The following is a 19344-nucleotide window of genomic DNA, read 5'->3' as shown; positions in this document are numbered from 1 at the left end:
TTCAGGTTATTGTCAATGTTATATTGGGTGATATCCAACTAAGTCATATGCAGAGTAGGCCCACTGAAATTATGCATATGACTAACATTAGGCATTTTTCAATTTTTAAGCAGCATATCCAGATATGCGCTTATCAAAGTAATTTCTCTCAGAAGATCCCATTCTGTAGAGAGACCAGATAAAGATGTCAGTCTCAATGGCAGCATTGTTCGCCATGATTTATTTTTAATAAAGTGTAATTTGAAATGCTCTTTCTCCTTCGCACTTTGGAATGAGAAGTGTTAGATTATGCAAGAAGCTTTAGTAACATTTCTGAAAGCTTCATCAAGTACCTTATTATAAACTGATCTTCAAAATCTTATTTGTAGTAGTCTTAGATCCATCACCATCCCTCTGTAGTATCTAAGAAGTGACTCCTCAAAGCAAGGCAGAAAGGCACTCCTTGGTAACAAAAAGCAGAAAGGGGGGGCACACATAAATGGCAAGGTGTGAGAGTTACTGATTCCACTTCTAAAACATTAAATCTGGTTTGTGATGCACTAACTGTGTTTCTTCTTTTTTAAATTTTTATTTATTTATTACAAAGCATAAGAAACGACAATAAAATAAGAAATACAAATGAAAATAAGAGTAAAGAGTAAACAGTACATTACACTGTATACAATACTGTGTTTCTAAGGTATGTTATTTGTGAGAAAAGGATGCTAGTGTGCCAGAGGTTTGTTTTGAAATCCCCCCCCCATGAGATTTATGGAGTGGGATCTGAGCGGGGGGTGACGAAGCAGGCAGCAATGCGCGGTGTTACCGATCAATTGATGATCAATGATAATGCACCCTACCTCTCCGTGTAGAAGGCCCAGGACAATCCCGTCCTATAAAACAGGTATGGGTCTAAAGTCCGTAACTTGCGCCAGTGGCAAATCTGACTTCTTTGTAGCAATTTTCAGGTGCCAGGAAATAGGTTACAACCCCCATCTCTAAATTCCTGTTCAGATAAAGTGTGGAGAGGACAGGAGCACACATTCAAACCCCATGCCTAACTCATTGCACACTTACAGGTGGGTAGCCGTGTTGGTCTGCCATAGTCGAAACAAAATAGGAAATTCTTTCCAGTAGCACCTTAGAGACCAACTGAGTTTGTTCTTGGTATGAGCTTTCGTGTGCATGCACACTTCTTCAGATACTTGCCAGCTCTACTTCGGATCTTCCTGCACTGAGATGCAGGGTGTGAAGGGGTTGTGGTTCTAAAGCTGTGCACACACTCCTGTTGGCTCTGAATCCAGTGTGCTCCACCTCTAGTTCAAGAAGCAGTGTGCGCACAATGTGAGACCTCAGTCCACATCCACCCTGCCATTTATTACAAAATACTTCGCTTCAATGAATTTCCCCCCCAACCCAGCTTTGATACAAATACTGTAGAGAGTAAAACAACAAGCAGGCTATATTTTAAAACCAGTAATGCGCCCACAGCCTAGCTGCACTCTGTCACCACCTGTGTTTCGTCTCCCTGCTTTCCGAGGGATGTCTGAATTGGGCTCAACTGTTGTTAGCATCCAGGACGCTGGCTTATGTTCTTTGTCAACTCTGGCTGCGCTGCGCCTGTCTCTGAATGGAAACCCGTTGTATTGTTTTAAGAAAGCAATGTTCATCATGAAAGCCCTGAGTGAAATTTCCAGAGTTGGCAAGATTCAATTACACCAGCTGAACAACTTGCCTGTTCTGTCAACTTGCGTCCCAGCCTTCTCTAGCATTGTCCCCATATGGTTCAGTGTATATCAGTAATGTTCTTGTGATAATCTAATTTGGTTAACACAGGAACATATGTTTTCCCTGCCATAAGCATATCTTCTGCTTGCTGAGGTCTGCGAAATGCTTCTCCTCAGATGGTGATGACTTGCCACCCTGTGCAGCTGAGCCCTGAGCATCGCCATGCCAAACGTGGAAGGATCACATTCGCACCTGAGCATTCTGCTCGCTCTACATGATACCGTTACGATTTGACTGATTAGCCAGCGCCCTGCCAATAGCCACATGCCAGAATGCAACGATCAATGAGAATTGCCAGGGAAAGAGAGGAAGGGGCAATTGGAACAGAATTGCCGCTGATAGCAAAATGCAATGTGAGCAAAGTCGATGCTCACAATGTAAGACAAATGCAGGCAGGGGAAAAGGAGAATTATGGAGAGTCAGGTGATAACTTATTCATAGATTTCTGTGGAAAGCACAGTTAGCGAATATACCATCTGTGAAATAGAGCTGGCGTTCCTTAAATGTCTATTAAGCAATTGCAATCCACTTCCGACACCTGATCTCTGCTCCACACTCCTTGATAACAACAACAAAATAAACCATTATGCTTTAAATAGCTTATGTAATGTTATGTAATAGTATCATTTTAGGTAATGCAATAACAATATGAGATTGTAAATGATCGTGTAGATTTTTTTTCTTTTTTTCTTTTTACGGAGCCCATTACATCATTAACACTTTGGTCATTAAAAAGCTGATTAATGATTTTCAGTGTGGCTACAAATCTGACTTTCAACTTTGTTTCCAACAGATATGTCACTGTAAACATTTTAGTTGGGGGGGGAGGTAATAGGAATGCACATCTTTCAATGTTGCTGTGTTTTTTGGAAAAGTCGATACTACTTAATTATTTGCTTTCTTCCGATACTCTTAACCTCCAGTGGTTTTTCCTATTTTAAAATATCAAGCTGCATGGAATACTTTTCTTTTTGCAGGAAAGTAAAAATAAAAGATCAGTCCTCTAGGTGTATTCCTGTGTTAGTAAATTGAAGCCCAATTGTCCCAGCATGAGGAATACCAATGCCTGTTTCATGATGTGTACATCCAAAGCAATCCAATAAATGAGACCCATGTTCAGCCATGGCATGTGATTCTGGGACTTGTGAAATTACTGTCAGTATGTAGCCTCATTAGACTTCACACATATCCATCCCCCTGAAGTTGGTTTTCCGAGCAACCGTACCAGTTTGCAGTCCAGAACAGAACAATGTAAGCATGTGTTGTTCTACCTGTTTTGTAGAAAGTCGTTTTATATGAACACTGTTCAATTTTATTCCCTTAGTGGAAATTTTCTTTTAAATCTTTAGACACATCCAAAAGTTTTGCTTTAACTAGAAGAACAGCTTTACTAGAAGAACATGGAATTTGAGTTCACCAGCTCAGCTGCATCATTATCTTGGTCTGACTTGAGTTTATACATTTACTCCTGTTTTTTTCCTTCACATAGTTTTCGCTTTATTTTATTGTGGATCCAGATGGTGATACTTATATGACTAAGTATTCTTGATATTAGTAGAACTAAAGTCTGGGTCCAACTCAGTAGCTGTCAACTTTCCCTTTTTTGCGGGAAATTCCCTTACTCCAGTGCGGTTTCCCACTGCAAAAAAGGAAGGTTGACAGCTATAGTCCAACTCCATATAGGATTAGTGGGTTTTGATTTTATTCAAGATTAAAATGGGCCATATAGTCCATTAGATCTACTTATTTGAAATTTAGATTTATAATAAAATATATTGATCCTTTCATTTTGTTCTCCAATTCCTGCTTAACTTGAACATAAGAGTAAAGTATTCCATTGAGGGCAGGCAAAAAGCTATGGGAAGGAAGTTAGTATGGTCTAAACTAGTATCTTAGAGAATGAAACGGGAGAATCAGATTTGTCTAATAAAGATCTTATTGTTCACCTGTTAGCGGCTCGTAACTTGTTTTAGCCAGATACTGGAAAACTCTTAATACAGACCTTTATGAAGAATGAAATATGGGACATAATTCTTATGGATAAGCCAGCAGCACTTCAAAGAGAACACTGTACTTTGGGGGCGGGGACACCACAATGTTCTGTATGACATGGTTTAATTTACTTGAATATGTGCAATCTATTGAACATGGCTTCCATACTTCAGCTTCTCACATGACACTGTGGAACAATGCATTTGTTTGATTTATTCTTGCTGGGCGGCATCACTTTACGCCTTGATTCTAATGTACTATTCTTTAATGGTGTCTCTGTACTTTGGGGTGTGTGAGAGTTGGTAATAATGTTACTGTTGTTTCCTTTGTCAATAAAATGTGGTAAAAAGGAGGGGGGAGCTCATGCTCAGATTTCAGTGTGGCTAGGAGAAATGCACTAGCATTTTCCCTGTAAAACTGGCTGAATGTTCAAAGCAGGTGGTAGAGGGAGAGGGAGAATAAAATGCTTCTTAAAAATATTATTTCCATTGATAAAACAACCATATAACTGAGGATGAGCATAAACTTTAAACATGTTAACTGCTGTATGAATACATAGCTATAATCTCCGACCCTAAGAGGGTGCACAGTGTACCGGTATTTATGAGAGACTGAAACTGCTTACAGTTCATTCAGCCACCTCTAAGTAGACAATATCTTCAAGGAGATGAGAAGACAAAAAATTGTAAAAAAGCCAAGCTCTCAGTATATATATATATATTTCAGCTAATAGGCAGGGCCATCTTAAGTAAATCAGGCACCCTGGCGCGAAGATCCCTCTGGTGCCCCTTGCGCTCCACCAGGCAGGGCCAGGTGCGGTGGGCAGCCAGAGGGCGCGGAGGGGCAGGTGGGGACGCTGCCAGCTGTGCTCCGCCTCCGCCTCCACCTGCTCAGCCGAAGCGGCGGTGTGACGCTGCCGTCCAGGGAGCCCTGGCTGCAGCGCTGACGGGAGGCTCGCCGACGGCCTCCCCGCGTTTACAGCCCGAGAAGAGGTGGGCGAGAGCGGCGCTGCTGGCGGGGCTGCAGGGCACAGGTGCCCTCCTCAGGCCGTGGCGCCTTGTGCCAGTAGCCTCAATGGCTAAGATGTCCCTGCTAATAGGAAACTTACCAGTGTGGCGCTGCCATGCTTCAAATGAAACTTACCAAGACAGCAGGCATTTTCCAAGAGCCAATAAGGACCTAGGCAAATCATTTTCATGCTTATTCCTCCTAAGTCCTCCCAGTATAACCAGCAAAATGGTCTCCATGGTTTCGAAATAGAAATACCTGACAGATTTTTAATTATTTTTCTCTCCTTAAGATCTTGAAAACTTTGAAACCAAAGCAAGAAGCACCGTATCAGTCAGAGAAGGACAAGGAGTCGTTCTGCTCTGTGGACCTCCCCCACACTATGGAGGTAGTATATGACATTCTTTCTGCTTTTTTGTTTTGTTTTTTACAGTATTTGCACACATTTGTTGAATGTGCAACACATTATGGGGGCATGAGTTATCCTCATGGAGATTCAGTATGCATAGGTTTTATGATCAGACCTAGGGAACCAGTCCATTACCATGCTGCGGAATATAAGGCTTCAGTAGTACAGTTCTGAAAATTGAAATATACGTATAGCTTGCAGGCTTTACAGATACAGATACAGATACAGATACAGATACAGATACAGATACAGATACAGATACAGATACAGATACAGATACAGATACAGATACAGACAAGTATAAAGTATTTCTGTTGTTCCAGCAGTTCAAGTCATAACACAGACTCCGGCTCACTTCTCAAGACTGACCTTGACAGACAGAACAGCTCCCTGGATTGATAAGCTGATGCGCCTTAATCACACATATAGCCATCACAGGACTGTTGTAACTGGCTTTGCTGACCATCCACCTGTTGGCTTATCTCAACCTTGGAGTGATTTGCGCTTGTGAAGGAAATTAACCCCTTCCTCCATGTCCAGTTCCTCCAACAACAGCTACGCTCCCTCACTAATTTTTCTGAACTACAAAGCCCAACTGTTGTACTGGGGTGCTGCTCCAGCCCCTTGATCATTTCGGTTGTCCTTTTCTTCAGACCAGGGGGTTGGGTAAGGGATAAAGTGACTTACCCCAAATACCCTCTTATCATTTTTTAATCCCCCACCAGCCATTATGGAGCATTCAATGGGTTTTAATGTGTCAGTTTAAATTGACAGAATGCAGAGGTCTCCATAGATTGTAATAGGAAGATTTAAAATTTCTGCAGATTCCCAAACAGGAGGAATGGGTGGAAGAACTGGCCAGAGTTGATGTGCACACAGAACTGAGGCATGTGTGTGTGTTGAGAAGAGGGGATGCAAGTTGGCTTTCCTCTGGGTTTTTATTTTCAGCTGGAGCTTGCCGGAACTAAGTTCCGGCACCTCTCAGGTTGGTACCATTGCCGTTATAAGAGAACAAATGAGGCATTCATTGTGAGTTCCGACACCTCTTTTTCTTGGAAAATAGCACTGCCTTTCCTCATCTTGTTTCTGTTCGCAGACATAATGCCTCTTTGAGGATCCCAGATTCCTGTGCTAGCCCCATCCCTACTCTAACACACCTTTTCAATATTTCACATACTCCATTCCCCTCCCCCCTAGATTTTATTAACTTCCTAACTACCTTATAGGGGGAGGGATACTTATACTTTCAGAAGGGAAGCATCTTTGATAGATCCCAAGTGACATGCTGTTTCTAATTATAGTCACATAATATTATAGGAAGTCAGCATAAAGTTCCAGAGAAACCACTAGTGTTTACAGACTCATTATCATACTACGCTGATGTTGCAACTGGAACATAAATAATGTTTGTAAAATGGCATTGATGATGGCAAGGAGCTGGAATGGGGAAAGAGTCGATGTTTTGAAATGAATCAGTTGGCAGAGAGTTTCGCTCGGCTCATGAATTATACATTTAATTAAGGGATGCTAAACTGCTAGATTTCAAAACTTCTGATTTACTATGTTTTATTAAAAATACAATTTCCATGCCGCTCCTGCCACTGCCGGAGCCTGATAGAAAGAGCTCAGCAGTCAGCTGTCAAACTGCAGACAGCAGGAAGGAACAATTGCGACAGAAGGTGAACAGAAGCCACTGGACAGAAGAGCAGTGAGTCAGACAGATCAGAGCTGCTGGGGGAACAGAAAGGAGGTGAGCTACCAGCACCCACTGGGAAGCAGCTACTGGGGAAAGAGGAAAAGGAAAAGTTGACATATAAATTGTCGGCCCTCAAAGCACAGCAGTGCAAAAAGAAAAAAAAAGTGTAACTCCCAAAGTGGGAAGTATTTGAAGTGCAGAGGGTGTCTATGAATGTCTACCATCTCCTGTAGTCCACATACACTGATGCTGGTCTCTCTTACGCTGGAGGAGGCAGAAATTGTGTGATTGTGCAGACTCTGCATGCCTGTGATAGCCTTTTTTAAAAAAAGTACTGTATTAACCCACTTAAAATGCCCATGCAGACTATCGTCTATCAGGTCTAAGTTTTAAAAACCAATCCATAGTTCATTGGATGAACCTGGAGAAGATGGGGTTAATTTAGATAGGGAGCCCTCTTTAGTGTTGGACTCTGAAGGGCTCTTTCTTCCTACTAGTCTGGTCAAGTGTTTTCATAACTTAATGGGGAAACGACCAGCGAGAACCCTTCAAGTGGAAAGTAATACTTGGGATTTGTTTTCCTTTTTTGAGTGTTAAGTATGTTCACTGTTTTCCGAATAAGAGTCCACACAAGTGCAATAGCTTTTATCGGCTAATTGAGGCAGCATACTGAGCCGAAACCATCCACTTTTGTTTGCCTTTGTTTTCACTTGCAAATTGGCATTGCTATTTGCATATGGTGATCTAGGCAACTGTGCTGTATAGACAAAGGTCTATCAGAAGTGGGCCCCTTTCTAAATGGACTGTGTTGGGCCTGAATTTTAAGTACTGCTATCCCTATACTTCCTGTCCCACACATATGAGCCAAGATAGGGAGTGAAAAAGTTTGCCTCCTCTAGACACACCCTTTAGTCTTCAGTTGCTTAGATGAAGTCCTTCCAAAGGAAGTAGTGAAAGAAAGGGAAGGGTGAGTTTTGCCAGACTTTATAAAGTCATTCCAAAGAAAGCAGTGTGAAGACAGAAGACTTAGAATTGGAAAACAATGTTTGGAGCTTTCTCAAGGGTAATGTAATCCACCCATTTGCCATACCGTATTTGACTTCCTTAGAACTGACTCAAAATCAGTTGTTACATATAATTATCAGCTGTACTTGCAGATGTACATGTGTCCAAGGACTGAGAGTATTATATTAACCCGTTGAGAATACAGTTCATCCTATCTGATAAAAATGTGTTCCATTGCAATGTACCCAGCAACTGCGGACAAGAAAGGGAAGCTGTTAAAGTAGCCCAACACATAGGCTCCTTGCCTCTACACTGTTACCCACATTATTCCCAGGGCTGCTTCTCTCGAACCTGCTATACCTGATGACAACTCATTCAAGTGTGTGACTCATCTCCATTAAAAACTGTTCTGTTGGAGATGAAAATGGGTGATTTGTGATGGCTCAAATCATTACTGATTTTGCATCTGTCAACTGGTGTTCTTCCTGCCACCTAGATCCCTGGCTGGATTTTATAAATGTTCTACTATCCATGATTTGCTGGTGACATCATTGCATCTACATGTTTCCCTAACCCTAAGGCACTCTCATTACAAATGGCAAATGACAAAGAGAGTGGTGTTATTTCAGCATTTTATTTTCATATAAAGGGTGGGGAGAAAACCACTTGAACAGGGGGAGGACAATGAATGAATCAGGATGAATGAAACGCTGCTAGAAGATTTACCATTAGAGCCTTGCTTTTCTATATTTGTTAACTTTATCAAAAACTGAAATCACAATTTGCCTCCAATAGTGCTATCTCTCAGAGATTTGCTAGGAAAATATGTGTAATAAGTGTTTGATGTTTTCCAGATTTATCCTATGCTTGGATTTTCAATGATAATCCCTTATATGTTCAGGAGGACAGTCGTCGATTTGTATCTCAAGAGACAGGAAATCTATACATCGCCAAAGTGGAACCTTCTGATGTGGGCAACTACACATGTGTTGTAACCAACACAGAAGCCAAACAAAGTGTGCAGGGCCCACCCACACCCCTTGTACTCCGTAGTGATGGTAAGGCTTGTTTTGCGTACAATCTCAATTAAACCACCTTAAAAATGCAGCCTGCCGACTTGTCTACAGAGGACTCTCTTGGTGATCCCACACTGAGTGAGGTTTGCAGTCGAGGGGTCCAGAAGAGCGTTTTCTCCGTGGTAGCCTTGCAGGTTTAGAATGGCCTCCTCTCATAGATGAATCATGACTGTAGATTGTTTTCATTCAGAAGACAGGTTTAGATGCACTTATTTGCTTCTCCCACCTGTGTAATTTGTGATTGTTATTAATGTTATGGTGCTTTTATTTATTTATTTATTTATTTATTTATGTTAACTGTGATTTTAATGTTACCCTTTGCCAAACTGGGACTCTTGAATGAAGAGTGAACTATAAATACTTGCATATTATATCACCTTGATATTTTTGAAGTGCAATAGATTATCACAACATTTGTGTTACCCATTTACATTAATCAAAGAGCTCCTTTTGAGTCTATACTTTGAGTCTGCTCATCATTGCTAAAATGAAATAATTGAGCAAATAAGCAAAGGGCAATAAAGTGGCTTAAATACACCGCAAAAGTTTTTTTTCCCAAATGCAATTGGTTTTTTAAAAAATGAATTTTATTTTGGTGACCTGCTAGGAATCCTCTGTTAGAGATTGCTAGTCCCTGGGATTTCTGGGAAGAGCAAATGACTGTTAGGCCAGTCAGTTTGTCAGAAAGATATGTCAACAGTAAACCAAGCACACTGCAGGGGAAAGAGGCATGGTAAAATAAATCCTAATCCACATGCTAATGTTATTATTCCAAGAATGCTCAGATTCAGATGTGACAGGCTTTCATTGTTTAGATCTAAAAAGCAGAACACTAGATCTAATCCAGTTTAGTCACTGAAGTGAAAGGCACTTATTTTTTTTTTAAAAAAAGCTTTTAATTAAATGTTCGCAGTTGAAAATACATAGCTGAGAAATCTTTTGGTGAAGTGTTTTTGAAATGAGTTAGCTCCTTCAAGCCATGGCCCCTCTTAAATGTAGCCAAAAAAAAAAAAAAGCATACAACTATTGCAAGGCATTATGTTCCATATTGTAAAGCTGTGGGACATTTTCAGCCCAAGGGCACATTCCCCTGTGGGGACCTTACAGGGACCACATGTCAACAGTGGGAAGGACAATTAGCATAACTGGGAAAAGCAATGTATGTGACTTTGAACAACTGCCTACATTTCAGGAGGACAACAATCATTTCTGTTCCTGTAGCAGGGGCATATCTGTCCCCCCGCCTTTTCCTCAAAGATGACTTAGGAGGATTGAAACCCAAAGGTAGGGGGTGGAGGAGAGACCCATTTGAGGCAGAGAGTGCAAGATCTCACACAATTTTGGGCAAGATATCATGCAGAATCTTGACAATCTCACCCAAAATCAGTGCCGATGGTGGTGCCACTTCTCCACCAGCCGAGGATGTGGCAGGGCATGGAATAGTGGCAGAACAGGTGGCGGCAGCAGGAACAGGTATGTGGTGTAGGGAGCAGCAACATGGGATGTGCTGCTCCTCCTACTTGTATAGACTACCTTCATGAGTCAGAACCATGAAATCAGACAGGAAGTCTACACGAGTAGCATTGGCTCCCTGCTACAGAACACCAGGCCTACACCTTTGGAGATCTGTCACACCCACTGATGTGCTCCCCCATCATATATATATATACCAGATGCTTGAGATGCCAGAGATTTTTCTTACTAGCAGTTTGAGTAATCTCCTCATTTTAAACCTGCATAAAGTATAAAAAAGTAAAGGGACCCCTGGCTGTTAAGTCCAGTCGCAGACGACTCTGGGGTTGTGGCACTCATTTCGCTTTACTGGCCGAGGGAGCCAGTTTTTCCGGGTCATGTGGCCAGCATGACTAAGCTGCTTCTGGTGAAACCAGAGCAGGGCATGGAAATGCCATTTACCTTCCTGCCGGAGCGATACCTATTTATCTACTTGCACTTTTGGGGGGGCTTGCTTTCGAACTGCAAGGTTGGAAGGAGCTGGGAGAGAGCAGCGGGAGCTCACCCCGTCTTTGGGATTTGAACCGCCAACCTTCTGATCGGCAAGCCTTAGGCTCTGTGGTTTAACCCACAGCACCACCTGCATCCCTTGCATAAAGTAGAGGTGTTTGCTAAGCACATCTATATTGCATGGTTAATGTGGTTGGTGAGTAATAAGTTGTGCAGCCTGGTGGCATACTGTTACATCTATATAAAAAATATATTTTTAAAGCATTTGAGTATGTATTTAAAAAGAGAAAAAAGCAGAAAAAATACTCTAAATTCAATGGAAATGGGATCTATTCAGCTAGTTTTGTTGAAGAAAGGCTTAAAATGATATGCGGTGGAATGACTGTGTTTTGCACTGTCTAATGAGGGGTTTGCCCAGTTTCTCAGACGGAAACCCATTTCTCAGAGGGTTGGAATGTGAAATGCATCCGACTTTAGGGCTGCATTTTTACAGAAATCAAGCCATCTTAAGAGTTTGAAAAAGAATGTAATGTGCTGCATGACAACTGCTGAATGCTAGCTTCTTTTTCACAATATGGTTCAAGAGGTCAAGGGGAAGTCACTTGTATGATTTGATTTGTAGAATTCATATTAAGCACCTGCATGGTGATGAGGTTTTCCACAGTAGCCTGTTCATGTTCTCACTGGAAGACATTTACTAGCTTCCATAAGAAGAAGTAAGGCCACAATTTTCAATGTCACACTGATAATCTGTTGTAGTAAGACAGGTCTGAGGCACAACTGGAGCGCTCCCTGTTTTGATGTTCAACAGGTGTGATGGGGGAGTACGAACCAAAGATTGAAGTGCGTTTTCCAGAAACAACACTGGCAGCAAAAGGATCATCAGTTAAACTGGAATGCTTTGCCCTTGGAAAGTAAGGTTCTTCATTTTTTTTCCTGAAAAAAATAAAAAATCATAATGCTTGTTTGCTGTAATAAAATAAGGACATTTCTCAAATAGTCAACCAAATGGGTATTGATTTGGATTTGAGTGATATCCCATGGTCATAGAAAGGTTTTTTAAATTACCTTACCTAGAAATCTTGCAGGTTTGCCTTATAGAGGACAAATATACCATCTCACCAAAGCAGTAGGCTGCCCAAACACCCCTCCTGCTGTATCCCTGCTGTTAGGCTGTGGGGAATGGGTGAATTTTCCACCAAGTCATTGGTTTTTTATTTCAACTTTTAATAAGTTATTTGCTGTTTCCTGATAACCAAGCTCCTCTGGCTAAGCATTCATTCTCACAAAACTATATCTTTCTGAAAGAATGATGGTTTGTGTGTGTGTATACACATTTTACCAATGTTATTAAATCCTTCAGTATGAGAAACTTATGCAAACTACTGCAAATGCTTCTGCTGTCCCAGTTAATGTTCCATTTATGCAAAGCTGTTAGGTTTTAAACTTCACTGTACACATATGCTTCAACACATAAGGCTTAATTTCTGATAATTTGATCCAAATAACTACAATATGGACACTAGTTCTTCAGATCAAGGTAACTAAGCATGCATTTCATTACCCTCCTTAAACAGGTCTATCTTAGAATCATAGAATTGCAGAGTTGGAAGGGATCCCAAGAGTCATCTAGTCTAACCCCCTGTAATGCAGGAAACCCAGCTAAAGCATCCATGAAAAACTTCCAAGGAATGAGAGTCCACAACTTCTCAAGGGAAACTGCTCCATCTTGAATTAAAGTTTTGGAGTGAAAGTCAATACCATTAAAATCAAGGTCAGCTCTGTCATGAGTCAACAGGAGACAATTGCCTCAGGCAGTGGGTGAGGGGATGACAAATTTCCACTCCCTCTCTTCATCCTTGCCATGGCTCCTGCATCTAAATTCCCTCACCTTCCCAGCACTTTACTTGTTAACTGATATGCAGCGGAAGTGGCTGTGCCTTGACTTTACCTCTTTCCCTCTTCCTCACTCTGAGGAACAACTCAGAGTTCTGGATGCTTGTGTATTTCCAAGTGAAAAGTACAATGATGTGTGTTGTCTCTGCATCACCTGCAAATATACGCTTACAAAACGAGCTGGGAAAGAGCTGTTAGCTTTATCCAAGCTCTAAGAAAGCTCTCGAGTGCCATTCTGAATTATGCTGAATAGAGTCTGCCCACCTCTTGTCATGACAGATGGGTATATTTTTACCATTGGGTTTTCTAAGCAGATAAATTGTTGGCCGACACAACAGGCAGAAAGTGTGGTCCAACATTGTAGTGCAGGAAGGAATGCCCAGCCCAGCCATCGTGGTTGCCTGGTGCAAGGGAACTGGGACAGGCATGTCCCTAAGCATAGGTAGCATTGTTAGCTGCAAAGGGTTGGCAGTGTGTGGTTAATGCTGCTACTTGTAGCACCCTCAGCTCCTTGAAAAAGAGGAGCAGAGGACTGTGAGGAGGAGGGATCATACAGTGACTTCTTTCAGTCCAGGAACCATCAATGGGTACCCAACAAGGTTGATGAGACCCATGTTTCTCATCAACTTTGACAGTAGTGAAGAGGCCTTATTTATTTTACAAATGTGCTATATTAATAAAGTTGTGGCCATATTCACCCCTATGTTGTCTCACATGTTTATTTGGGTTTTAGGGGAAATGTGCCCATCTCTTATTCATTTTTAAAATGAGAAATAATTAGGGCAACCAGAAAATCAATTTGCTTTGGTTTTTTAAACATCATTGCAAATGTAGTGTCAGCTCTTCAAGTTGACCCACATTAAAGAAGAGCTTAAACTGGGGTGAGGAAACAAATTAAATTGCACATCTTTAAGATGTGAAATGCTTGAAAAATAAATAAGGAAGAATTTTCCCACCAGCTAGCTTGCTTCTTTCCAATCCTCTTGGCAAAACACCACATCTGAAATGTCAGCTTCCTGTTCCAATTCCTAGATATATTTAGGTTTACTGTGACTTCTCTAGAGTATTATGACTAAATATTTTGGTCTGATAAAAAAAAAACAATGAGCATTTTCTAGAGAGTAAATTTTCCTCATAAAAGTTTCTTCATAAGTGTTGGATGGAATATTTGGAAAGAGAGTCTAGCAGATAAATGCTATTTCAGCCCTGCCTTCTTCTTATTCCTTGTTATGAGGAAAAACACAAATTGTGTGCATTATCTCTTAGTGGAATTAGTTTCAAAAGCTGAAGGTCAAAGGATTAATTTAGCTTTTGCTGTCTTTTATATTATTTGACAGCAAAAGACACAATTATAGTGAAATACCTGACAGAACAAAGACCAATTAGGGAGCCAGGGGGTGGGGGAGAGACTTACCCAAATTACAACCACAGCAGAGTTTAGGTTTTTAAAAAGAAAGCAACTATTTGTCATAATAGACCACAGAAATCACAGCTGGAGCTGAATTTGCCAAGAAAATAATGTAGCAACAGAGAATAAACTTGAAATTAACCCAATCCTAGGGTTTTAGTTCAGTCGAAAAACTGGCACAGCCGATTCCTTACCCCTCCACCAACCAATTTTAACCAATGCCTACCAGGCTCCTGCTCCAAAGCAGGCGACCCCATGACAGGCATAGCAAGGTCAAATGCAAAAAGGCCCTGAAAACAGGGAGGGTGGGCGGGAGATCCGATGCACACAGCAAAAGAGAAAGCTCCATGCTGCGTGCAGGGAATTTAAAGGGATGTGGCTGTCAATCGTCAACTTGCAACATCAACATCTCCCCAACAACAAGAGGAGCCCAATCACAATTGTGGCCATCCAAACTGACCCACCCAGCAACAAGGGAGTTGTCTTGTTAACCCTTCTGCAACACGCGCTCTCCATGATGGAGAACTCGCTTTGCCAGGCAGGAGTATGCAGTGTGAGGAAGTCCCTTAAGTACCCTTATTCCGTTAGAGCTCTTTGCAAACATGCAGTTCTGCTCAGGGCTGAGACCTAAATAATCACGCAGGAAAGCTGAACCACTTAATTATTATGCCCTTTTGGAACTTATTTCCCCCACCCCATGTCAGTGTTTGGTGCCAAAAGCCACCGGCACAGCTTTTCTCATCTCTGCTTTGTCTCATTTGTTTAACCAGGCATGGTCGTAATTATCTGAGCTGCAAATTTAATTTTATTGTGAAGTATCCTGAGAGGAGTGACATGAATGATGCAGCACAGATATTGTATGATTGACCGAGGGTTATTCTGCATGCACCTTCATTTGAAGGGAGAGACGAGGTTTGCTTATTGGCTATTCCTGCGTTGTTCCAGTCAAACTGAAATTGATGCCCAGTGTGACTAGACTTGTCACTTCGAAGAAAATATTTTTCTTCTTCTCTGTTTTAATTTGGTAACTTATGGATTCCTGGGCCTGCTGCCTGTTCTGTAGGATATAAATAAAATAGTGACTGCAGCCAGTGTTCTTTCAATGCTTTGGAGCGTTCAGGCAAACGAATTATAGATTTATCTTCACTGCCATAGATGCACATTTCTGCACTGTGTCCACTTATTCATGCTGAAGTGTGTCGGGGGGGGGATCTTAATTATTTGTGAAGCATAACACATTTGAGATCTTGTAATTCCTTTACACAAAGCTATGTTTGCATCAGTGGCTATCATGCCCAAAAAACACCCCTTTATATGCATCTTTTAAATGAGGAAATATGGCCTCATTACTATTAATAGCATAATGCAAACATCAGTACCACAGTGACATCTGCAATTATATCCAACTTGCAACCAAACCACAGATTACACTAATGCAAATGCAAAACCCAGGTCAGACTGGGGACAGAGGTCATCATGTGCTACGTTGTCACAAGGAATAATAAAAACAGTACAGTACACTAATGAAGCAAGTTGTGGTAGTACAACTGCGCCACTACAAAGGAGTTGCAAAATGCCCCGTATTACTCAAAAATTACCATAGAGAAAGTATGCTATCTCCAGGAAAGTAGTGAAACATGATTCTACCCATATTGACATTTTACGGACTGGACATGGCAGGACATGGCAGGGCAATATTATAATTTAAAAAAAATGTCTTAAGCTAGTGCTTTAAGGCAAGAAGTAGGAAATAAAGATATACAGCTGTGCCACTCTTGCAGCTTGGTGTGGTTGGGAAAGATTTGACCAAACTGTTAAGTGATAAAGTGGAATGTTTCAGTGGGTAAAATCGCTGCCAAAATTGGGAACAGGTTTTCGAGGGGTGTGTTGAATCCTTTCTGGAGCAGGGGTATGCCATTTACCATTTTAAGATTTTTAGAAGTACTTGCACCAGCACAAGGACTTTTGATTACGCAACAGAATTTCCCTTCCCACTTCTCATGTGCGTCCCCCTCCATCCCTCTCCAAATATACTACATAGGGTTCAGGGAAACACCCCCCCCCCAATGTGCTTAGGGTGGCCGAACAAGACTTCACCAGCATTGGTTACATTGCAATAACAATTTAGTGTTTGAAAGTTGACAGCTTGTGGGAAATTCAAGTTGAAGCTGGCCTAAATCAAAGCAGTCAAGCTTCTGGCAAGAATTCTGGTTCTGAATGTCATAAGGGTTTGTTCTTCAAAATGGGAATTGAAATTTTGCTTTGAAATTTCTCATAAAGAAAATGGACTGGCATAATTGAAAAATCCTGTAAAGTCTGAATATTGCAAATATTAACTTCATGTCAAAAAGTATCCCATATGTATTTCAAGCATATTTTGCTCAGTTATATGCTTTTCCTTCCGAATCACTATCGCATCCAGTATCAGGGGGGAAACATACAATATACTGTTGTTAGCAAAGGTTATTTTTTCAGATTACATTATTAGACACAACGTATAAACACTAGAGTATGGAACTACTTACTAATGGGTATTTGTAGAACTGAGGTAATAAACCGAAAACTGCCCTTAATTCAAACACTGTATTTTTCCAGTGTCTTTAAATTATCACATAAAACACGGACTCTTATTAAAATGAACAGTAGCAAAAACCTCTCTCTTTGGATATGAAATTTTAATGTGGTCTTTTTGCAAGAGTTCTCTCCCCCCCCCCTTCTTGTTAAAATATTTCCACTTCTTAGTTACAATGGATCACTGCTAAGCAGGCCTTTCATAATGAACTGAGAGTCATGTGTTGCCACAGCTTCAGAACCAAAGTCTCATTCCATGAATGTTTACTCAGGAGTCCAACTGATTCATATAAGACATTTCCATGTAAGGGTATTAATGACTGTAACCTCTTCACATGAACCTGAGGCCAGGTGACAGCCATTATTTTCATAGTTGTTCTTATATTGTTCTATGAGTGTTCTTAGCAAACTATAGTTACCAGGATTCTTTGGGGGAAGCCATGACTGTTGAAAGTGGTATGATACTGCTTTAAATGTATAGTGCAGATATGACCTGTGTGCATAATTTGGCTCCATCCCATTTCTGCATTAACCTGGGGTTTATTTCTTTTATTTTTATTTTTTTTTGCAAAAATGTGCAATACATATTGTGAAATGTATTTTGTTTATATAGAATCAGTCAAGAACTCAACTGAAACATCTTAGAAGTGCAGATTCAGTTCTGATCTGCACATTAGTCGCAGAAGATCACTTCATAGATTCTGACCAGATGTCAGGAACCAGACTGAAAGGTATTGCTCTGAGGAAGAATGGTGGGAGCCGCCCCGCCCCCTTTCTCTGTGCAAGGGCCTGATCCTGAAGCTCCTCTGGAGCAGGAGGATAGTATCGACCTAGAGCAACGGTTCACGGAAGGACACAGTTTGGAAACTGAAATTTGGGCTGAGCTGGGAGAAGAACAACCAAGGGGAGAGGAACGGGAAGAGAGAGAGAGCTGGTTGAATCTCCCTCACTAGGAAGTGTGCAGGCCATGAGCCCTAGATCTGGATATGGTAGCTTCTCAGAAGGCTCAGTGGTGGAGGCATCATGTGGTGAGGAGATGGGAAGACGGAAGTAACTAGAGGGAAGTGGGAGGAACTCAGTTGGGAGCACCTGAATGTTTGTGCTGTGTTCAAGAAACCTCTCTCTTGCTGCAAAAGACTGCTTTCGCTTCATGCTGTTATCTACAGAGAGGGGGAAGGTAAGCCTTGCCTGGCTGCCTGACACCAGATCAGGCCAATTCCTATCAAAATTCATAAAGATCAACTTCCTAAAGCATCCTTATTGATCCCACACAGCACTCTGTGGTAACAGTCTCTACCCAGAATTGCTGAGGATTGGCTAAGGGACGTAGTGTTGGCTTTGGGTTTTTCTTTGAACAGCACAAACAAATTCATTGCACTTTCTTTTCTTCCCCAGCTGTTTGGAACTAAAATATAGCCTTTATGTTGTCCAGGAGACACACAAGCTTTCTCAGTGTCAGCATCTTGTACATTTCCTCCACACACGAAAACATGTGAATGCTGCACTTTGGGTGTGATGTTGTGGGACAACAGGAAGTTTGTGGAACCTGTGGATTTGGTTTCTTTTCAAGTGAGATAATATTGAAAGCTGTTCAGCAATATCCTAATACTCATCAGGTAAAAGGCCCTTGAATTCATCTGTTGACCCATATATAAAGGCTTCCTGTCTTTGCAGCATGCACCACAAGTTCTCATTAGCTAGCCTTCACCTGCCAAATGGGAATATCCATACACATTCAGAGACAATCCTCTTTGTTCCTGTCTACTACAGCCTGACCTAAATATTTCTGCAGTACAAAAGATATTCTCGTCTTCATGATAAGCAGTCTACCATTTCTCTATACATTGTCATACTGGGATTATGGCTTCTGCTTGCCTCCTATTAATGCAAAGGGAACACATGGAGAGTTGCAGCAAAGATGCATGAAACTGAATGCAGGCAGCAATGGGAATTCCAGATATTATACCACAGCAAAGTGTCCTGGTTTAGTTGGGGCCGCCCTACTCTGCAGCACAATTGATAATCCACCCCTGCCTAGAATTCCTTATCACTCTCTTGATTCTTGTATCATTTCTTGCAACTCAGCACAAAGCCATTATCCTTAGAAGAGAATAAAGCACAGCTAAGTGTTTAATGCAACAACTTATCTAAGTAAAGCAATGGTAAAGCACACACTGCCTTTATGTGTCAGATAGCTTTAGTCTCATGGAAAAAAATAAAAATAAAAATACACAGGCATACACAAAAGAAGGAAAGGGAGAAGGGAGAGGAGGAGGAAAGGACTTGTTGGGAAAGATCCCCGAGGAAGTAATTATGAGTATTTGATATGGAAAAGGAAAACAAGAGGACAGCCTCATCGCAGGACACAGTAAACCTGAGCTGACAGCCTGACAGAAGAGGCTTTTCCTCATGGAGTGCCGCCTCTAGCTTTGGTGGTTCATTGCCAACTTTGTCTTATTCCAGAAGTTACATTAAAAAAAAGACTGTACAGTTTGCAGAGGTTAGAAAAGTATGTAAATGGTTCATTTCTGGGTAAGATAAGTGTAGGTGGTGA

General features: G+C 41.3%; 1 protein-coding gene across 4 annotated transcripts in view; it reads left to right on the top strand.

Moving 5' to 3' along the window:
* Nucleotides 1–19344, top strand: part of CNTN6 (contactin 6) — a 158180-nt gene that overhangs the window by 74742 nt on the left and 64094 nt on the right. For 2 of the 4 annotated variants that reach the window (XM_033141196.1, XM_033141197.1), the window contains exons 4-6: nt 5060–5155; nt 8732–8935; nt 11727–11829. In XM_033141196.1, coding sequence (XP_032997087.1) covers nt 5060–5155; nt 8732–8935; nt 11727–11829 — 403 coding nt within the window. Of the gene's footprint in view, nt 1–5059; nt 5156–6839; nt 6927–8731; nt 8936–11726; nt 11830–19344 lie in introns of those variants that run through there. The other 2 variants (XM_033141198.1, XM_033141199.1) reach the window with 2 other exon arrangements.

The sequence above is a fragment of the Lacerta agilis genome, chromosome 2 (assembly GCF_009819535.1).
Source record: "Lacerta agilis isolate rLacAgi1 chromosome 2, rLacAgi1.pri, whole genome shotgun sequence".
In the NCBI taxonomy this organism is placed as follows: domain Eukaryota; kingdom Metazoa; phylum Chordata; class Lepidosauria; order Squamata; family Lacertidae; genus Lacerta; species Lacerta agilis.
The sequence above is the reverse complement of the archived record's forward strand: the minus strand, read 5'-3'. Positions and strand labels throughout refer to the sequence as shown.